General features: G+C 36.2%; 1 protein-coding gene across 1 annotated transcript in view; it reads right to left on the reverse strand.

Annotated features, from left to right (window-relative positions):
* Positions 1 to 19,897, reverse strand: part of LCA5 (lebercilin LCA5) — a 50,799-nt gene that overhangs the window by 21,784 nt on the left and 9,118 nt on the right. Inside the window, exons 2-3 of the mRNA XM_036249481.1 lie at positions 11,691 to 12,077; positions 4,362 to 4,891 (exon numbers count right to left, since the gene is read on the reverse strand). Coding sequence (XP_036105374.1) covers positions 4,362 to 4,891; positions 11,691 to 11,889 — 729 coding nt within the window. The 5' untranslated portion in view covers positions 11,890 to 12,077. The remainder of the gene's footprint in view (positions 1 to 4,361; positions 4,892 to 11,690; positions 12,078 to 19,897) is intronic.

The raw sequence follows: 19,897 nt of genomic DNA on the forward strand, positions 1-19,897 counted from the left end.
AGTTTCCCAGACAAGAAAAAGATAAAGGAGATCATTATCACTAAAGCAGTATTATAAGAAATGTTAATGAAACTTCTTTAAGTAGAAATGAAAGATAAAAAATATAAGAAAGTATAGAAAAGAAAAAAATTCTCACTGACAAACACTTAGTAAGCAGCAGATTAACCAACTATAAAGCTAGTACAAAGGTTAAGAGGCAAAGTAGGGAGATCATGTGTAATTACAATAATAAATTAAGGAACATGCACAAAAAGTAGTACAAAAATAATGACAAACACACAAATGTGAAGGAGGTGAGTAAAATATGTAGTAATTTTAGAATGTGTTGGAACTTAAGCAATCATCAACTTAAAATAGACTGATACAAACATAGCTTGGTATATATGACACACATGGTAACCACACCAAAATTTATAAGACATATACAATAGATAAAGTGACAGAATCCAAACACAACACTGCAGAAAGTCATCAACATACAGGAGAAGAGAGCAAGAGAATAAGAAAGGAACAGAGAAGAACTACAAAAACAACCAGAAAACAATTAATAAAATGGCAAAAGTACATACCTATCACAAATCACTTTAAATGTAAAAGGATTAAATGGTCCAATCAAAAGACACAGGGTGGCTGAATGAATAAAAAAAACAAGACCCCAGAGACCCACTTCAGATTAAAGGACACACAGAAACTGAAAATAAAGGGATGGAAATAAACATTTTATGTAAACGAAAATGAAAAAAGCTGGGGTAGCAATACTTGTATCAGACAAAATATACTTTAAAACAAGGACTGTTAAAAGAGACAAAAAAGCATTTCATAATGATAAAGGGAGCAATCTAACAAGAGGACATAACTCTTGTAAACATCTACACACCCAAAAGTAGGAGCACTTAAATATATAAAGCAAATATTGACAGACATTAAAGGAGACTGCCAATAACACACTTATGGTAGGGGAATTTATTAACATCCCATTGACATCACTGGATGGATTATCTGGACAGAAAAACAACAAAAAAGTCTTCTTTAATGACACATTCGACCATATGGATTTAATTTTTTTTCTTTATTACTTTTAGAGAGAGGGGAAGGTAGAGGGAAAGAGAGAGAGAAACATCGATGAGAGAGAACATCAATTGGCCACCTCCTGCATACCCTCACTGGAGATTGGGCCTACAACCTGGGCATGTGACCTGACCAGGAATCGAACTGGCTACCTCTTGGTGCATGGGTCGATGGTCAACCACTGAGTCACAATGGTCGGGCTTAATTGATTTTTTTTTTTTATACTCACCCAAGGACATTTTTTCATCTTTTGTTCAGGTAGAGCGGGAGGGAGAGAGAGGAACAGAGAGAGAGAAACATCAATGTGAAAGGAATACATCGAGTGGCTGCCACCCAAACGACCGACCAGGACCGGGGACAAACTGCAACCGAGGTACATGCCCTTAGCGGGAAACGAACCCGGGTCTCTCTGGACCGCAGGCCAACGCTCTAACTGCTGAGCCAAACCAGCCAGGGCTTAATTGATATTTTTAAACATTTCATCCCAAAGCAGCAGAATACACATTCTTTTCAAGTGCACATGGAACATTTTTCAGGATATACCACATAGGCCACAAAACAAGTGTCAATATTTAAGAAGATTTAAATTATATCAAACATTTTCTCTGATGACAATGATATGAAACTAAAAATCAAGTACAATGAGAAAACTGAGAAACACACAAACATGTGGAGGCTGAATAACATGCTACTAAACAAGGAATGGGTTGATAATGAGATCAAGGAAGAAATAAAAATACACCTTGAGACAAATGAAAATTAAAACATAATGGCCGCCCTGGCCAGTTTGGCTCAGCGGTTAGAGCGTCGGCCTGCGGTCCAGAGAGACCCGGGTTCGGTTCCCGCTAAGGGCGCGTACCTCGGTTGCAAGTTTGTCCCCGGCCCTAGTTGGTTGTGCGGGTGGCAGCCACTCGATGTGTCTCTTCACGTCGATGTTTCTCTCTCTCTCCCTTTCTCTCTCTCCCTCCCACTCTATCTGTACAAAAAATGGAAAAATATCCTCAGGTGAAGATAAAAAACAAACAAACAAAAAAAAACAACCATAATTACCTAAAATGTATAGGATACAGCTAAAATAGTTTTAAGAGGGAAATATACAGCAATACACATCTACCTCAAGAAACAAGAAAAGTCTCAAATAAACAATCTAATCTTATACCTAAAGAAATTAGAAAAAGAAGACCAAACATCGCCCAAAGTGAGTAGTGGAAGGAAATAATAAAGATCAGACTGGAAATAACAAAAGAGACTTAAAAAAAAAAAAAAAATCAAGACAATGAAGCACTGGTTCTTCCAAAAGATAAACAACATTAACAAACCTTTATCTAGATTAATCAAGAGAAAAATGAGAGCAGATCCAAATAAATAAAAATAAGAAATAAAATAGGAGAAGTGACAACTGACATCCTGGAATACAAAAGACTAAAGAAATAATAGGATCCAGCCAGTGTGGCTCTGTGGTTGAGTGTCGACCCATGCACCAAGAGGTCGCCAGTTCGATTCCTGGTCAGGACACATGCCCAGGTTGTGGGCCCGATCCCCAGAAAGGAGCATGCGGGAAGTAGTCAATTGATGTTTTCTCTCTCTCTCTCTCTCCCACTCACCTCCTCTCTCTGTAAAATCAATAAAGAAAAAAAAGTGTTAAAAAAAAAAAAGAAATAGTAGGAAACAATGATCTGCCAACAAATTTTACAACCTGCATGAAATGGATAAATTCCTAGAAATATACATTGTTCCAAGGCTGAATCAGGAAGAAATAGAGAATCTGAACAGACTGATAACTACTATCAAAATCAAATCAGTAAAATTCCCAACAAACAAAAGCCCTGACCAGAAGCTTCACAGGAGAATTTTTACCAAAGATTCAAAGAAAAAGTAATACCTATACTTCTCAAAATATTCCAAAATATTGCAGAAGAGGGAAGGCTCCTAAACTCACTGTATGAGGCCAGCATTACCTTAATACCAAAACCAAGACCTCACTGAGAAAAAAGAAAATGATAGACAATATCTCTGATTAACATAGATGCAAATATCCTCAACAAAATATTAGCAAACCAAATTCAGCAATACATTAAAAAGATCATACACCTAGATCAAGTGAGATTTACTTCTGGGATGCAAGGTTGGTTCAACATCCTCAAATTAATTAATGCTATATACCACATAAACAAAATAAAGTTTAAAAATCATATGATCATATCAATAGATGCAGAAAAGGCATTTGACAAAAACTTACATTTAAAAAACCTTCTCAACTATGTATTAAAAACACCTAATAAATACATTGTGAAAAGCTAATTTATTTATAGTTCTGACTTACCCTTGCTCAGAGTGCACTCTCAGGGGGCATTATTCCCATACTTTTCCCTTACCTTTGCTTTCCAAACTACATGCCAATTCTTAGCAATTCTAAGCCCTAACTCAGGCCTTCTGATTGATACATATTTATAGCAGGTAATATCTAAAGGGTAATACCCCTTTTCCTCTCTCATTTCAAGAAAAAAAAAATTTTTTTTAAAGATTTGCTATATCCTCAGACTAGTAACTCAATAGTTCTAGACCTACCTCTCATATCAGTTTGCATTTTAGGGAATAGGGACACACCTGCCCAAAAGATGTCTTTCAGAAATGTTCAAGGGCCCTGGCCGGTTTGGCTCAGCGGTTAGAGCGTCCGCCTGCGGTCCGGAGAGGCCGGGGTTCGGTTCCCGCTAAGGGCATGTACCTCGGTTGCAGTTTGTCCCCGGCCCTGGTTGGTCGTGCGGGTGGCAGCCACTCGATGTGTCCCTTCGCATCGATGTTTCCCTCTCTCTCTCTTCCTCTCTCTCCCTCCCACTCTGTCTGTGCAAAAAATGGAAAAATGTCCTCAGATGAGGATTAAAAAAAAAAAAAAAAAAAAAAGGAGAAATGTTCAAGGGAGTATAAACAGAAAGTCTTGTTCATGTGGCATTTCGTATATAATGGTCCCAAAATGTCATTTTTATACACTATAGCTATTATAGTGTTTTCAATTTAGAAAAATAATCAGATAATCGAACGGTGTATTTCCCCAAAATGACAATGATCCACAGAATTTAAACATTCACCCATTAACATGTGGCCCTTAATCTTTTGCATCTTTCTCTTAAATATACAATGTCAAATATGTCCTAATCTCTTACTGAGAAAGTTAATACTAAAAAAACTGTCATTTCCAAACAAATGAACTGCAATCAGCAATCTTAATAGAGCACATTAAATGCCCAATGAAAAATAATACAAAAAAGCACAATTAGAAGCTGTAGAAATTTTACCTTAATTCTTCTCTCAGTGTCATCTAATTTTAATTCTGCTGCAACTAGTTTCTTTGCCAAATCATCTCGTTCAGGTAGGTGTCTAGCTTCAGAGATCTTTTTCAGTTTCTGCAAGGAAAATTTTGTCCTATATAGTTCATCTTCTGTATCTTTCACCCTTTTCTCAGTTGCCCGTTCTCTCTCTTGAGATTTTCTTAAGCGTTCTTTGAGTGCTGTAATCTCATTGTTATGACGAGCAATAAGTTGTGAGATTTCATTTTCTGTATCTTCAAACTTAGTCAGGGCTTTCTCCTGTCTGTATTGAAGCCTTTTCAAAGCCTTATTTTCTTTTAGCAGCTCAGCTAACTTGACCTGGAGTTCAGTTACTTCATTCTGTAATTCATTGATTTTTAGCAGTCTTGCAGAAAGAACCCGTTTTGTAACAAGATCAATGTCTTTCCGAGGTGGCTCCCTATTGAGGCTCTGGGAGCGAAATCCTACTCGGACTCCCTTTCTGTTTGGTGGACCCTTAGGACTTGGTTTCCTAGGGGCTAAAAAAGAAACAGTAGTAAAGTGAAAGCTATACCAAATGTATTATTATTTTTCATTCTAACAAGTGGATCCATAACATTATTTATTTTGTCCCTTAAAATATAATTTTACAGACCCTCCAAGGTCACCTCAGGACAGCTGCAGCAGAGCCGGCTGCTCACCTTGAGATAGTCATTCTTGGAGCACAGCTCCTCCATCTCCCACACCAGCTCCTCTTCCTCCTCCGCAGATCCCTGAGGAGATAGATGCCTGGCCATCTCCTGTCACTGAGCTCTGAGCACACAAAAATGTTGCTACTTTGGCTGCTATCTCATGTGTTTTATGCCTATGTATAGGCCCAAGGAACTACATGCAGCAGCACTGGAGTAAGAAGTAATTTCCTACAACATATCCATGACTCCCTTGCCAAAGAGTAGTGTAGTAGAGTGAAAAGAGCTGAGGCTTTGACACCAGATAAAAGAAACCAAGGTACAAGACAAAGAAATAATTCACCAACATCACAACACTGAAGTGGTAGGGCCAGGCTTTGCACTGAGAAGTGCTATGTCAGTGCCCACCCACCACCCTACTCCAAACCACCTCCCAAAACATGCTGCTTCCCTCCCCGCTCTGGGTGTCAGGCACCCCTCAGAGCTGCTGTGGACCTTTCCTGGGGTGAAACGAAGCCCACTTCGAAAGATACACGGAGGAGAGAGCTGCTAGAGAGGCAACTGGAAGGGAAGAACTGGTCACCAGGCAGATGTCTTGCTTCTTCACTGGAAATTTAATGCTAGATAGGTGCTCTCTGGGTTCAAAAACCAGGAACACTTTTGGAATTTCCCTTCATAAATGAGATAATAAATATACAGCCTTCCTCTCAACATCAAGAATCGGAGGCTTTGGGAGTATATGGAGTCACTATAGAAAGGGTAAGTTCTGCTCAAACTAATTCTATATGAGTTTACATTTGGAAAGGTAGAGAAGCAGTTTTCAATTAAAAAACTGATTAGGGCCATTGAGTGTGGAGCAGCACAAACCCATGTGGTGATCCAAGGAAGAGCTGGCCTTGAGCTCTGGAAATAGAGTCGTCCCTCACCACTTCTCACTTCGACTTGCACGGCTTCACTCTATCGCGGTTTTTTCAAATATATTCATTAAAAAGCTGATCGAGACAGTGAAAATTATACAGCACGGACTCAGTTGTCTGAATCAATTATACACCCCTGTGTTACAATTACAGTTAAAATTACTATACGTATGAACTGTAGGCCCATGTATTCAAGCACCCTAGGAATCCTTCAACACCATGTGCAACCTCTAGAGTCTGGAATGAATTAACTGCGATAAACGAGGGACAACTGTACTGATTATCTCTAGATCCCTTCAGAAGTTTAAATGTCCTGGGAGAATGTTATTTGAGAGGATCAAAAAAGGAAGCAATCAGATTATTTGAAATATGGGAAAACAGAACCTACTTGTAAATTTCCAGTGTTTGTTCAGTGACACCAGTGTGTTTGGACCAGTTTCCCTTTTTGCTACACAATGACTAAACAGTGGACAAGGGCCAGCCCACCAATATATACATACATATATAATTATGTATATATGTATATGTATGTGTTTGTGTCTGTATATAATTTTACAATATTTAAGTATCAGATTTTTATTTAGAGCTTTTTATTTTATCCTCACCCGAGGACATTTTTGTGTTTATCTTCAGATAGAGCGGGAGGGAGAAAAGGAGGAAGAGAGAGAAACATCAATGTGAGAGAGACACATCAAGTGGCTGCCACACACACAACCCCAACCGGGGCCGAGGACAAACTGCAACCAACATATGTGCCCTCAGCAGGAACCAAACCCAGGTCTCTCCAGTCTGCGAGCCAATGCTTTAATCGCTGAGCTAAACCGGCCAGGGCTAGAGCTCTTAATATAATGTTTTTATTAAGAAAGGTTTACCTAAAGAAAGGTAAAAATATTCTGATCCATCCAAATGATATAACAACAGTTTATAAGGCATTGATTTATATTGCTTTAAGAGATGGCAGTATCAAGATTTCTCATTTGTAACTTCATAGTAAGATGGTAAATCAGAAATCTGAACATGGGCATTAGCATTAGCATGGTGCCTAATAAACACTGGAAATAACATTGTGATATTCAAGCCACTTGTGCCAAGATAGTTGAAATATGGAAATGTACATTTTCTCTTAATTAATTAGAACTATTTTTCTTTATTTGGTGAAACAGGATGACGACCTGTTGTATAGTGAGAAGATTTGGGTTTGGGACTAAGATGTATCACTTAATAACTCCTTGGTCAATTGACCTAAACTTTTCCAGGTCTATTTTCCCTGCCCATAGAATGAGGATAATACCACTGACATAATTATGCTGTTTTGAAGATTAAATGAATATGCTTGTAAAAGAAAGTCCTTCACAAATAATCTCTACAGGTAATAAGAACATAATCCCATTTATTAGTGATTGAAAATGAAAAACACTTCAGTAGTACTGATGTGATTGATTCTAATGCTTCCTCAGGGGCTTTCTTTTGTGTGATGTTCATATCAAAAACATGTGACAATTTGAGAACAAGATAAAAACTAAACACTACATCTTAAAACTATAAGCATATGAAATCTTTAAAGTGTACATATTAGATACCATTTCACAAAAACCTGGAATGTTATTATTTTTATTAAAAGTTCATTAAACACACACCTCCATATACAGAACACTTGCCCTTTAAAAGAGGCTTCTGGATATCTGCCACAGTTAAGAATAATGAACTTTAATCTCCAACGTGACTGTATTTTTTTGAAGAAGGAAATGCATTCCAGAGTAGAAAAAAGAAAATAGAAAATCCAACCTTTCCCTATCCATCGCATCAGCCCTGATTCCACTATGTAAACAAGCAAAGATTAACAAGTAGCATTTACAATTTAACATAAGTTTCATTAAAAAGACAGAAAATTGTAAAGAAGGTGTTTTGAATGTATACTGATTTGGGATTCCAGCTCTAATAATGCTTGAATACATCAAAGGAAGTGATAAAAAGAAATGAGGGAAAACCTACTTGTAATTTCGAAACTTACTATCCAGTATTTTGTCACTAGCCACATGCAGCTACTGAGATATTTGAAGTATGGATGGTACAAACTGAGATATGCCATAGTTGGGACATGTACCCTGGAATTCAAAGACTTCTGCCTTCAAAAAGAATGAAGAATATTTCACACACAATGTTTTATATTAACTATATTTAAAATGGTATTTTGGATATGTTGGATTAAATAAAATATATTATTAAAATTAAGTTTGTCTGTTTTTTTTTAATGTGGGTTATTAGACAATGTAAAATTATATGTATGGCTTGCATTACATTTCCAGTGGACAGCAATGCTCCAACTTTATTTATTTATTTTTATTTTGAAATAAGACAATTTATTACCTCCTCTTCAGCAATAATATAATATTGGGAAAAATGTCCTCTGATACATATTTGTCACACATTCATCAGTTGCAGAACTTGGAGTTGCAAAAAGAGACTATTTCCAGGCCTAAACAAATGTCATGGCTTTAATATCCACTCTAAATTGACTCTATCAAAATGTTTTATAGATGTAATTGTGTTTGAATAATGCTCCAACTTTAAATTGGAGTTCATCATTTCAATTTTCTTTTTTATCCAACATACCGAGTTAACAGAGTTTTGGTATTTATATGCCATTATGGAATATGTATTCAGCTCTTGAAAGGACAGAAATTTTATACATAAAAGTGATTATACATGAAGATGAATGTTAATCACTCCAAATTTCTGATTTTTATGTACAAAGTTAGACTGCTCAGCAAACAAGATTCCCTATAAATAGAAACTTGTTTTATTTCAAAGTTGAAGCCTATTTAAGAATAAGGATAAAAATTTTCTACTAAAATTTTATCTCAAGTGTTTAGTCAGACAGAAAGGGTTTCCACAACCAGCTTTTTGACATCCTAATAATCTGAACATTTACTTTTAGCATATTCTATTTGTATGATTACAAACTGATTAATAAAAGTATGCTTAGCCTGAACTCAAAAATATTTACCAGCTTTCATCTATTTTTTTATTTTCATTTTTAAAACTGTCAAGATGAAATGTAGTGTTAATAAGAGTAAGAATATGACTGACTACCATGGATATCATTCTTCATCTGCTCCTTAAGTCACCACCAAAGAGAGAGTGAGAAAATAATGCTTTCTTTTCTTCCTTCAGGAGTTAAAAATAAAATATGACATTTAAAAAACATGTAGTAAAGATAAACTATGTATCTACCAAAAACTCAGTGTTTATTTTACTGATAAAACAAGAAACAAATAAATGTGTAATATAGAAACATGCATAACCTAAACCATTGTTAAATTTTTATCATTATATATATAACTTCTAATAGAGCACAATTTTTAAAATAATGATATGCTGAAATAAAAAGGAGAAAGAATTGCTATCAAACATTGCAAATCCACGAATTCAAGTGTTCAAGATGCTATTTAATCATATTTGTTCTTTCCTTAGTTTAGTTTATACTGGTGATGGTAACTTAAACCAAGGGACATTAACTTAGTGTTTAAGAAAAGATATAACTTTAGTCCTGTTGCTTGATCTAAGCTCCAAAATTACCATAGATTTTATTTCAGAAGACAATACAAAGCAGAAGACTATACAAGTCAGAGTGAAGACAATAACTGAAATTTTTACAGAAGATGTTAGAACTGTTTTTCACAGCTAGAACTGCTTTTCACAGCTTCTTCTCAATTATCTTCTCAAATGTGGCCCTGGCATGTTTCGCTCAGCAGTTACAGTGTTGGCCTGCGGTCCAGAGAGGCCTGGGTTTGGTTCCCGCTAAGGGCACATACCTCGGTTGCAGTTTGTCCCCGGCCCCAGTTGGGGTTATGTGGGTGGCGGCCCCTCGATGTGATTAATGTTTCTCCCCCCCCCCCCCGTTGGGGAAGGAGGGGGAGGGGGCAATCAGTGGGGGGAAAAGGAGAAACATATGTAACAAAAATAAATTAAATAATTTTAAAAAAAAGAAGGGGGACTCATGCAAAATTTTTTTTAAAATGAGATAAGGCTTAAGAAGTTCTGACTTCTTAATCGGGTAACCTCCAAAACTGCTCTTGGGAAAGAGTGAAAAACCAAAGTATTCCTACTAATAACTCCCTAGGTATGTAAATTATTTCTTGGGAATAAAGACACACTTTCCAAGGTTCAACCCTAAGGTCTGTTTGTTCTTAATTATGTAGAGCAAAAGTTATTTAATATCAGATTATGCTCTCAACCACAAAATCAAAACAAGAGGCTCACACTAAGACAGTTGGAGGAAGAGACCAAAATCCTACAGCATTGTACTGAAAAAGGAAAAAAAAGGGAAGAAGGGAAGGAAGGACGGGAGGGAAGAAGGGAAAGAAAGGAGGGAGGGAGGAAGGGTGAGCATCCGATTGTTAAAAAGTATGAACATCCCTGGGAAGCTAGATCAGGGGTCCTTTCGTTGTTTTCAAAAGGAACATATATTCTTGTAGATTTTTGAAAAGCAAATATTATTTTTCAAAGTAAACACTTATATAGGCAATTTTAATTGTACCCCTGCTTAAATCTTTTCAATGGCTAACTATCCCCCCACAGAAACAATCAATATATTAGCATAGGATTCAAGATGTTTCAGGACCTGGCCCCTGTTTTCCTTTTCAGATTAGTTTCTCCACTCCTCGCCTTGCCATCTCAACCCTCAGCATTCTAAGCTACTGTTGTTACAGCTGTGCTGCATCTATCGACACATACTATATACAACCACCTCATTTAACTTAGCTCATTTTCTATGGTGTACTTGTAGTCCTTCCATATTTTGTTACTAAGTACATATTGGGGTTTTCTTGACCAGAGATTTATTTAGAAGAAGAAAAATTTCTAGAATATTACCTAGTCAAATGTTTATTAGTACCAGTTCCAGACTAGTAACACTTTAATAAGAAAAATTATTTCTAATTATTCTTGTTTCCATTATAACATAGTTTAATAGAAAACAAACTGGTGATCTCAAGACCCAAATTATATTTCTAGGTTTAATTTGAACTTTCGCAGTAAGCACGGCATTACCTAGGGAAAGGAATTTGTTCAGTCTAAACAAAGGGCCCCTTAACCACTTTATATCAATGCCTTTCACTACTTTTTAAAAATGAAGACAAAGAAAGGTACAAATATGTTGATCTTTTTGCCTTTATAGTACCCCCAAAACTCCAAGATAAGCATTTATTTAGGATGAAAAAAAACAAGGAGCCCTGGCCGGTTTGGCTCAGCGGTTGGAGCGTCCGCCTGCGGTCCGGAGAGACCGGGTTCGGTTCCCGCTAAGGGCATGTGCCTCGGTTGCAGTTTGTCCCCGGCCCTGGTTGGTCGTGCGGGTGGCAGCCACTCGATGTGTCCCTTTCACATCGGTGTTTCCCTCTCTCTCTCTTCCTCTCTCTCCCTCCCACTCTGTCTGTACAAAAAATGGGAAAATGTCCTCGGGTGAGGGGAAAAAAAAAAAAAGAAAAAAAACAAGGAGCCTTATTTATGGTTTTTTCCTGTATACAGTATGACTGAATATAACAAAGGCTAATAATATAGAGTGCCATAAGCAACATTTATAGAAATTTATAAAAATATACTCTATTCAAAATGAAAATCAGCCCATTTCCATGCATACATTAATATACATACTAATAGAAGAGTTTCATTCATACAAACTTTCCTTAAGCCCTCAAAATGAGTCTTCTAGGTCTACTGGAAGGTCTGCTTACCTTGGTGATGCACTTGGCTATCTGAAATTTGTCTTTTAGGATTTTTTTTCTTAATACTCATAGGTGAGGAGGGATTAACCAGCGATGACCGGCCAGAAGACTGTGGTGTAATTCCAAAATCAGATGAACTATGACAGTAATGGTGTTTGTCTGCCTTACTTTCTTCGTCAGTATCGGGACTTCTTTCTCTTTCCCCCATGGTTCTGAAAAAAGTCTCTATTCACATAATTTCAGAGATTCTTTTTTCCAGAAAAATCCATGACAAGCCTGAAGAGCATTTTTTGGTCTTTAGATCCTGGTGAAAATATTCATGTCTGTGTTACTTGTTTTCTCTATGTGTCTGTAGTCCATAATTCACATTAGCAATCAGAAGAAACACTTTTTCCCCTACAATTAAGGAAGGGGGAGGGAAACTCATCATATGTCACAATATAGATTTCTACAGTTAATTACAATGAAAGATACTAAAAGCAAAATAATATACTACCTACAATTTTAAAGAGGCTATAATTTAATTCATCTATATTTTCACACAGTTATGTACAGTATTTGGAGAAAAAAATGTCTTAGCCAAGCCACAGAACATGTAAAGTGCCTGACATATAAAGCTTCTGAATAAATGTTAACTGTATTTGACCCCCTTGAATATTAAGATTTATAATAAATACAAATGCTGATTTTTAACAGGTGAATATCAAATAACCATTTTGTTCCTTTTTTGGAGGAGGTGGAATGGTAAAGCACAAGACTTAATAAGAACAAGGAAAACTATCTAAGATTGACTATATAAAAATGTAAAACTAAAGGATGCAAATGTTAATTGGATTAAAACTTGATGAAAAATGTTTGCAGCATGAAAGAAAAATGGTTACCATCCTTAACACATAAATGAATACCTCATACCACCTCATTAAAAAAATAGAGGAGGCCCTGGCCGGTTTGGCTCAGCGGTTAGAGTGTCGGCCTGCGGTCCCGAGAGACCCGGGTTCGGTTCCCGCTAAGGGCATGTACCTCGGTTGCAGTTTGTCCCCGGCCCTGGTTGGTCGTGCGGGTGGCAGCCACTTGATGTGTCCCTTCACGTCGATGTTTCTCTCTCTCTCTGTTCCTCTCTCCCCCTCCTACTCTACCTGAACAAAAAAAAAAAAAAAAATAGAGGAGGCCTAAAGTTAAATGGGCAAATATATGTTAAGACCCACAGCAGGCAATACAAATGATAGGCACATCAGAATAGTCAACCTCAAACACGATTTTTAAACCTATCAAATTATCAAAGATTTTTCAAAACAACACTCCATGGTGCCAAAATGGCTATCAAGAAAAGACCCACACATATTTGGAAAAAATGCTGGCATGAATTAAAACTTTAATTATGCTTTTAACTCTTGATCCAATAATTATATTCCTGGATATCTAGAAAATAACACTAAAATTAGGGGGGAAATTACATGCAAGTGTTTAATTAAGTACATTTATAAAAAGGGCAGGGAGGAGGGAGACCCTGGCTGGATTTTTCAGTCAGTTGGAGCGTCATCATGCACCAAAAGGTTGCGAAATCGATTCTCAGTTGGGGAATGAACAGGACAGGAGGCAACCCATTGATGTTTCTCTCTCATACTGATGTTTTTCTCTCTCAAATCAATAAAAACATATATCCTTGGGTGTGAATAAAAATTAAAAAGTAGCAGTAGCAGCAGCAGCAGCAGCAGCAGCAGCAGCAACCTAATTAAGAACAATATTGTAAAAATCAATACAACATATCTTGCAGCTGTTAGAAATGGTTACAAAAAATTTATGTTAACAAGGAAAATGTTTATACTATTATGGTAAAGAAAAATTCAAATGGATATATACAATAGAATCTCAACTACACATATTAATTGGAAAAATACTGAGCATACTGAGCATTTGATCTAAACTCAGGAACTGAAAAAAATCTGCAAAGTAAAGGGCATATACACCAAAATATTGTCTGTCTGGACAACCTAAATTTTAGATGATTTTATCTCTCTCTTAAAATATTTTTATTTTTTAATAAAATGAAATTGAATGATTTTTATAATTAGAATTTTTTTTAATAATTAGAAGAAACAAAAATCCCACTAATGAAATTGGTGTTAAAAGTATAGTGGTTCTGCCCAGCCAGTGTGGCTTAGTTGGTTGAGCATCATTCCATGCACCAAGAGGTCACTGTTTTGATTTCTGGTTAGGGCACATGCCTGGGGTTTTGGGCTCAATCCCTAGCAAGAGGGGTACATGAGGCAGCCAATCCATGTTTCTCTTTCATTGATGTTTCTCTTTCTCTCTCCCTTTCTCTCTCTCTAAAATCAATAAAAATGTATTTAAAAAAAAATAGTGGTTCTAGTAATACATGAAAAAAGACATACACTAGATAGCACTACTACTATCACTGCAACACTACCATAATGGTTAGGGACTAAACCAATCAAAATGACCACCAATAATGAACTGGCTACATACAACTAAACATCCTAAAGTACAGTATTATGAAGCTATTAAAGGAATTAGGACTATCTCTGTATATTCTGTGCAGTCCGGAGTGATCTTCAGGATATATTAAGAAAAATAAGATGGAGAAAAGCCCTGGCCGGTTTGGCTCAGTGGTTGGAGCATCGGCCCCTGGACCTGAGAGACCTGGGTTTGGTTCCCGCTAACGGCATATATCTCGGTTGCAGTTTGTCCCCAGACCCGGTTGGGGTTGTGTGAGTGGCAACCACTCAATGTGTCTCTCTCGCATGGATTTTTTGTTTTGTTGTATTTTTTGTGTTTTTTTTTATCCTCACCCGAGGATATTTTTTCCATTTTTTGTACAGATAGAGTGGGAGGGAGAGAGAGGAAGGGAGAGAGAGTGAGAAACATCGATGTGAAGGGACCCATTGAGTGGCTGCCACCCGCACGACCAACCAGGGCTGGGGACAAACTGCAACCGAGGTACGTGCCCTTAGCGGGAACCCAACCCGGGTCTCTCCGGACCGCAGGCCGACACTCTAACCACTGAGCCAAACTGGCCAGGGCTCACATGGATGTTTTTTTTCTCTCTCTCTCTTCTTCCCTCTCTTCCTCTCGCTCTATCTGAAGATAAATGCAAAAATGTCCTCCAGTGAGGATAAAAAAAAAAAAAAGATGGAGAAAAGCATGTATATTATCATTTATGAAAGAAAGAGGGTTATAAATATGTACACCTAATTTTTTATATTTTTAACAATAGAAGAATAAACTAAACACCTAATTTTAAAGAGGGAGGGGGCTCTAGGGCAGAGCTGTGCAACAGAACATTTAGCAAGAATGGAAATGTTCTATAATCTCTGCTGTCCATGCCACCTGCACGACCCAACCAGGGCCAAGGACAGAGTGCAACCAAAGTACATGCCCTTAGCGGCAACCGAACCTGGGTCTCTGGACCACAGGCTGATGCTCTAACCGCGGAGCCAAACCGGCCAGGGCTACTTCTGCTCTATTAATTGAAACATGACAACAAATTAACATTCAGCCAGGAAACCTTCATGTAAATGAACCAGAAGTAATATCTAAAACAAAGCAAATCACATCTCAGTAGGAGCAAAACTCCTTTCTGAAAAGAATCCAGAAGATATTTCTAACTATCTGAACAGACTGAATAGTTTCCTGTTTCCAACTGGAAGAAACCACCAAAATAGCTGAATATGTTGAATTTGAAATAAATGTCCAATGACAGTGGGAAAAAAAAAAAAAATCTCTGCTGTCCAATATAAACAGCTGGCCTCATGTAACTATTCAGCATATAACATGTGGCAAGTGAGACTGAGGAACTAATTTTTAATTTAGTTGAATTTTAATTAACTTAAAATTTAAAAGTCACATTTACTGTTGGTGAGTTGATTAAACAAATAGCGTTAGGGAAAGAGAGGAAGCAGAGTTTAGGGGCAGGGACAGGAGCTAGACTTCTTTGTCTATAACTTTTGTAAACTTAAACATGGAAACTATAATTTTTAGAAATTAGATTTTTTAAAAACAATTCCTATAAAGGAAAATGAAATAAATCAATCCAACTAGATCTACAGTTTGTGACAGAACCACACAGATTAACAGTTCAAATGACTTTAAAACACAATTATTTGACTTTATATCCCTAGCTAAATATATCCCACCAACAACAAAAAAAAAGCAGTTTTGTTTCAAACAAACAAATATAAACTAATATGGGTTTTTAAAACTCTGTAGTCCAAAATTTGAATTGGAGTATAAGTATTAATAAATATTAAGAAAAACTATTCCCCAGCTCTGTCCATTTAAAACAAGAAACAAACATCCCTAGCACCCCGGTGTAGTGTCTAAATACTATTTCCCACTAAAAGAAACTAATGCTCCAGTAAAATATCTCATTCAACATCTGAGGGAGGAAACATATAAGATGAATCTGCAAATCTAGAAATGCGGTTATACTAGAAAGCAAGGTAGCTATCAGCAAGGTAGATGGAGTGTCAAAAGGGCTCAGGAGCCAACTTTAAGGAGCTCATACTAGCAAAAGATGGAACAATTTCATCATCAATAGGAATTTTATCTATAAAGGCTTAAAACACATCAGATATGTTTAAACCCATGAAGTCATATACAACTTTAAAAACTTATTAGTCACTTTTGGAAGATGCTAATAAACCAACTTATTCACCTGACAATTGATATAATAAAGAGAAAAAAAAAAATCAAACATGTATTTGGCTATATCGTTACAAGCTGTATCTCAAAATAAAATAGTAACAGCTTAATGGGAAGTATTTCTTTATAGAATTATTCTAGTTAATAAATGAAAAAGAAAATATCAGCATGACAAAATTAAAATATTGCCACTTTGTAGCCACTAATGAAATAATGAAGCTACACGGTGATCACTAATAGCTGCTAACAACACAAAATAGAAATAAACAGACACTGTGTGACTCCAGGTAGGACACAATGATACCTCTAATCTGTTCTTCCCTACAAGAAAAATTAAATCTGATTCTGATAAAATCCCTAAATGTAAATCACAATTTACATTTGTAAAAATACAAGAAAGCAAAATCCAGATTGTGGCAAATTCTATTAAGAAAAACTGATTTTTTGTTTTTTTTTAAATGCAAGCAGAAAAAGAAGAGCTGGGGAGGATTATCTATATATTAAGAAAGGGTTATCTATATATCTATATATTACGAAAGGGAAACAAGCAATTATAATCTATGAACCTTATTTCAATCCTGATGCAAACAAATTATAGAAAAGAAAACTAAGATAATAGAGAACACTTTAACAATGAATGGACATTTAATGATATTAAGGAATTACTATTCCTTAGGTGAGATAATAATATTGTGCTTAATTTTTATAGAATCCTTATCTTTTAGAGATTTATATTGAGATATTTATAGATAAAATTAAATAATGTCTTGGGTTTGCTTCAAAGTAACCCAGCGGGAAGTAGGTAAAGGTAGAGATTAAATAATATTGGCCATGAGTTAATAGCTGTGTAAACTAGATGACAGAGACATGTGGCTTCACTACTGTAACAGTAATAATTGTTACTACTGTAACAATTCTACTTCTGTATTTGTTTGAAATTTTCCTTAGTAAAAAATATATTTTTAAAGTAAGCAAACAAACAAACTTTGATTTTACTTTCTGGTATATGTAGTGCCTGGCAGTCAATCTATTCTTTCTAACAATTAGTTTACTGGATCTCAAATCAGCAATTCCGACAAACACTAATATTTTAAAAATACATAAATTGGCCTGCAGTCATGAAAGCAATATTTACACATTTAAAAATGTTCTAGGGCCCTGGCCGGTTTGGCTCAGCGGATAGAGCGTTAGCCTGCAGTCCAGCCTGGGTTCGGTTCCCGCTAAGGACACCTATCTCAGTTGCAGTTTGTCCGCAGCCCTGGTTGGGTTGTGCAGGTGGCGACCACTCGATGTATCTCTTTCATGTCGATGTTTCTCTCTCTCTCTCTCTTCCTCCCACATTATCTGAACAAAAAATGAAAAAATGTCTTTGGGTGAGGATGAAAAAAAAATGTCTAGTGCCCTGGCCGGTTTGGCTAAGCAGTTACAGCATTGGTTCACGGATCAGAGAGACCCGGTTTTGGTTCCCACTAAGGGCATGTACCTTGGTTGCGGTTTGTCCCTGGCCCCGGTTAGGGTTGTGTGAGTGGCAGCCACTTTATGTGTCCCTCTCACATTGATGTTTCTCTCTCTCTCTCTTCCTCCCTCTCTCCCACGCTGAAGATAAATGCAAAAATGTTCTCAGGTGAGGATAAAAAATAAAAATAAATAAGTAAATAAATAAAATAAATAAAAATTATCTAGAAAAAAAGGATGATGTACTAGAGCAATTAAGTGACTCCATCACTTATTGGCTGTGTAAATCTGGAGAAGTAACCTAACTTCTCAGTCTAAATTTGAATTTCAATTTTGTCATCTATAAAATAGGAATAACAGTAACTTCTTTAGAGAATTGTTGTAATGATTCAATGGGTTAATTCAATCACTGTCATACAATAAGCACTCAGTAAATATCAATAATTATATTTACAATTCAAATATACAAGATGCTCAGTGAATTCTGATTCATGCTCCTTGTCAAAGTCTTTCAGTTTTAATTCCAATAACATAATTAAAAGTTGATTATATGGAATAGGTGAGGATTATTTGATTTATATGCACATAGCAGAAGTAGCTCAATCATCTAAGCAGAGGTGCCACCTAACTTTTCATTGCAAAAGGTAAGAATCCACAAAACATTACCTGCCACTCATCTCATGCATCAGCACTCTTCCCACCCCAAATGTATGCATATAGTTTTTTTAAAAAAAAGAAATATCCACTGCCCCAGTATCTAAGTCCTGATCCTTGGGACAACTATTTTAATGGCTTCTACTTTATGCTTATATATTTCTTGAATTAGCAATTTTAGACTATGAAAGATGAGGATTTAATTGACACTTCATTTTAAACAGTTATAATATGCAACTACATGTTGGTTATGCAGGATTTTCCATTCCATTCTTCTTCTTAAAGATATTTTTCGTGCAGTGATTACCTGTACTAACTTAAATCAATTACTTTCTAGACCTATTGCACTGCTGTGATTGTAGAATTACTTTTATTGCATTCGTGAGTTACCACCAATTCTAGTAGCCTATGCCATCGTCTTTATTGGTTTTCATTACCATTTTACTAGTCCATACCCTCAAGTAGCTTCTCCAGAAAGGGTATATGGCTTAGGAGGTAAATATTCTGAGTCCTTGAATTCCTGAGAATATTTTTATTTTGTCCTCATACTTGATAGTTTTCAGAGGTTCTGAATTCTAAGTTGAATCATTTTCTCTCAGAACTTTGGAAACACTCACTGTTCTACTTTCCTAAACCCTCAGAGGTACTTGGTGAGATGTGATATTCATTCTTTTAATCAGCATTTTTTTTTTTTTTGAGCTCTTACTATATAACAGTAATGACAACAAAAAAATGCCTGCCCTTGTGGTGTTTACACTGTAGTTATGCTCATCTGTTTCTCATTCCTTTGTAAGTTATCTTTTTTCCTCTCTAGGAGTTTTTAGGATTTTCCCTCCTTTTATACTGAAATTTCACTGTGATGTGTCTATGTGGGGGTCTTTTTCACTGACTGTGTTGCCCCCTTTCTCTCCCTCTTCCTTTAATATGAAAACTTGCATCTTTAAGTACCAGAAATGTTATGTTGCCTTTTGGATAACTGACTCTGTTTACTCTTTTTAAAACTTCTATTGGTTAAATAACAGACACACTCTCTTTTTCTTTTTGTACTGTTTTAGAAGAGATTTACTTAATTTATCTTCTAAACCAAGTTTTTATTGTTGTTTTGTTTTGGAATTTGTGCAAACATCTTAAATTCCAATAACTCGTTTCGATTTTTAAAAATAATTATTCTGGTTTTGTTTTACAGAGGCAATATACTTTCATTTATCTGAAAACACTAAATAGACATTTTGTTTAAGGTCTCTTCTAATCCAGGAATTATCTGTTTGACATGGTGACACTTTCTGTTTGTCTAAGGCATTTTATTTATGTACTGCTGTTTTTATTTCTTTGGAGGTAAGTTTTGGTTGCTCATTGACACTTAAGAAGAAAAAGGAAGAATGAATGGACACCACATACATGTGAGTATGGTTTCCTGACAGGCACGCTTTGCTTTAGGATGAACA

This window comes from Molossus molossus, unplaced genomic scaffold (genome assembly GCF_014108415.1).
Source record: "Molossus molossus isolate mMolMol1 unplaced genomic scaffold, mMolMol1.p scaffold_m16_p_8, whole genome shotgun sequence".
Lineage (NCBI taxonomy): Eukaryota > Metazoa > Chordata > Mammalia > Chiroptera > Molossidae > Molossus > Molossus molossus.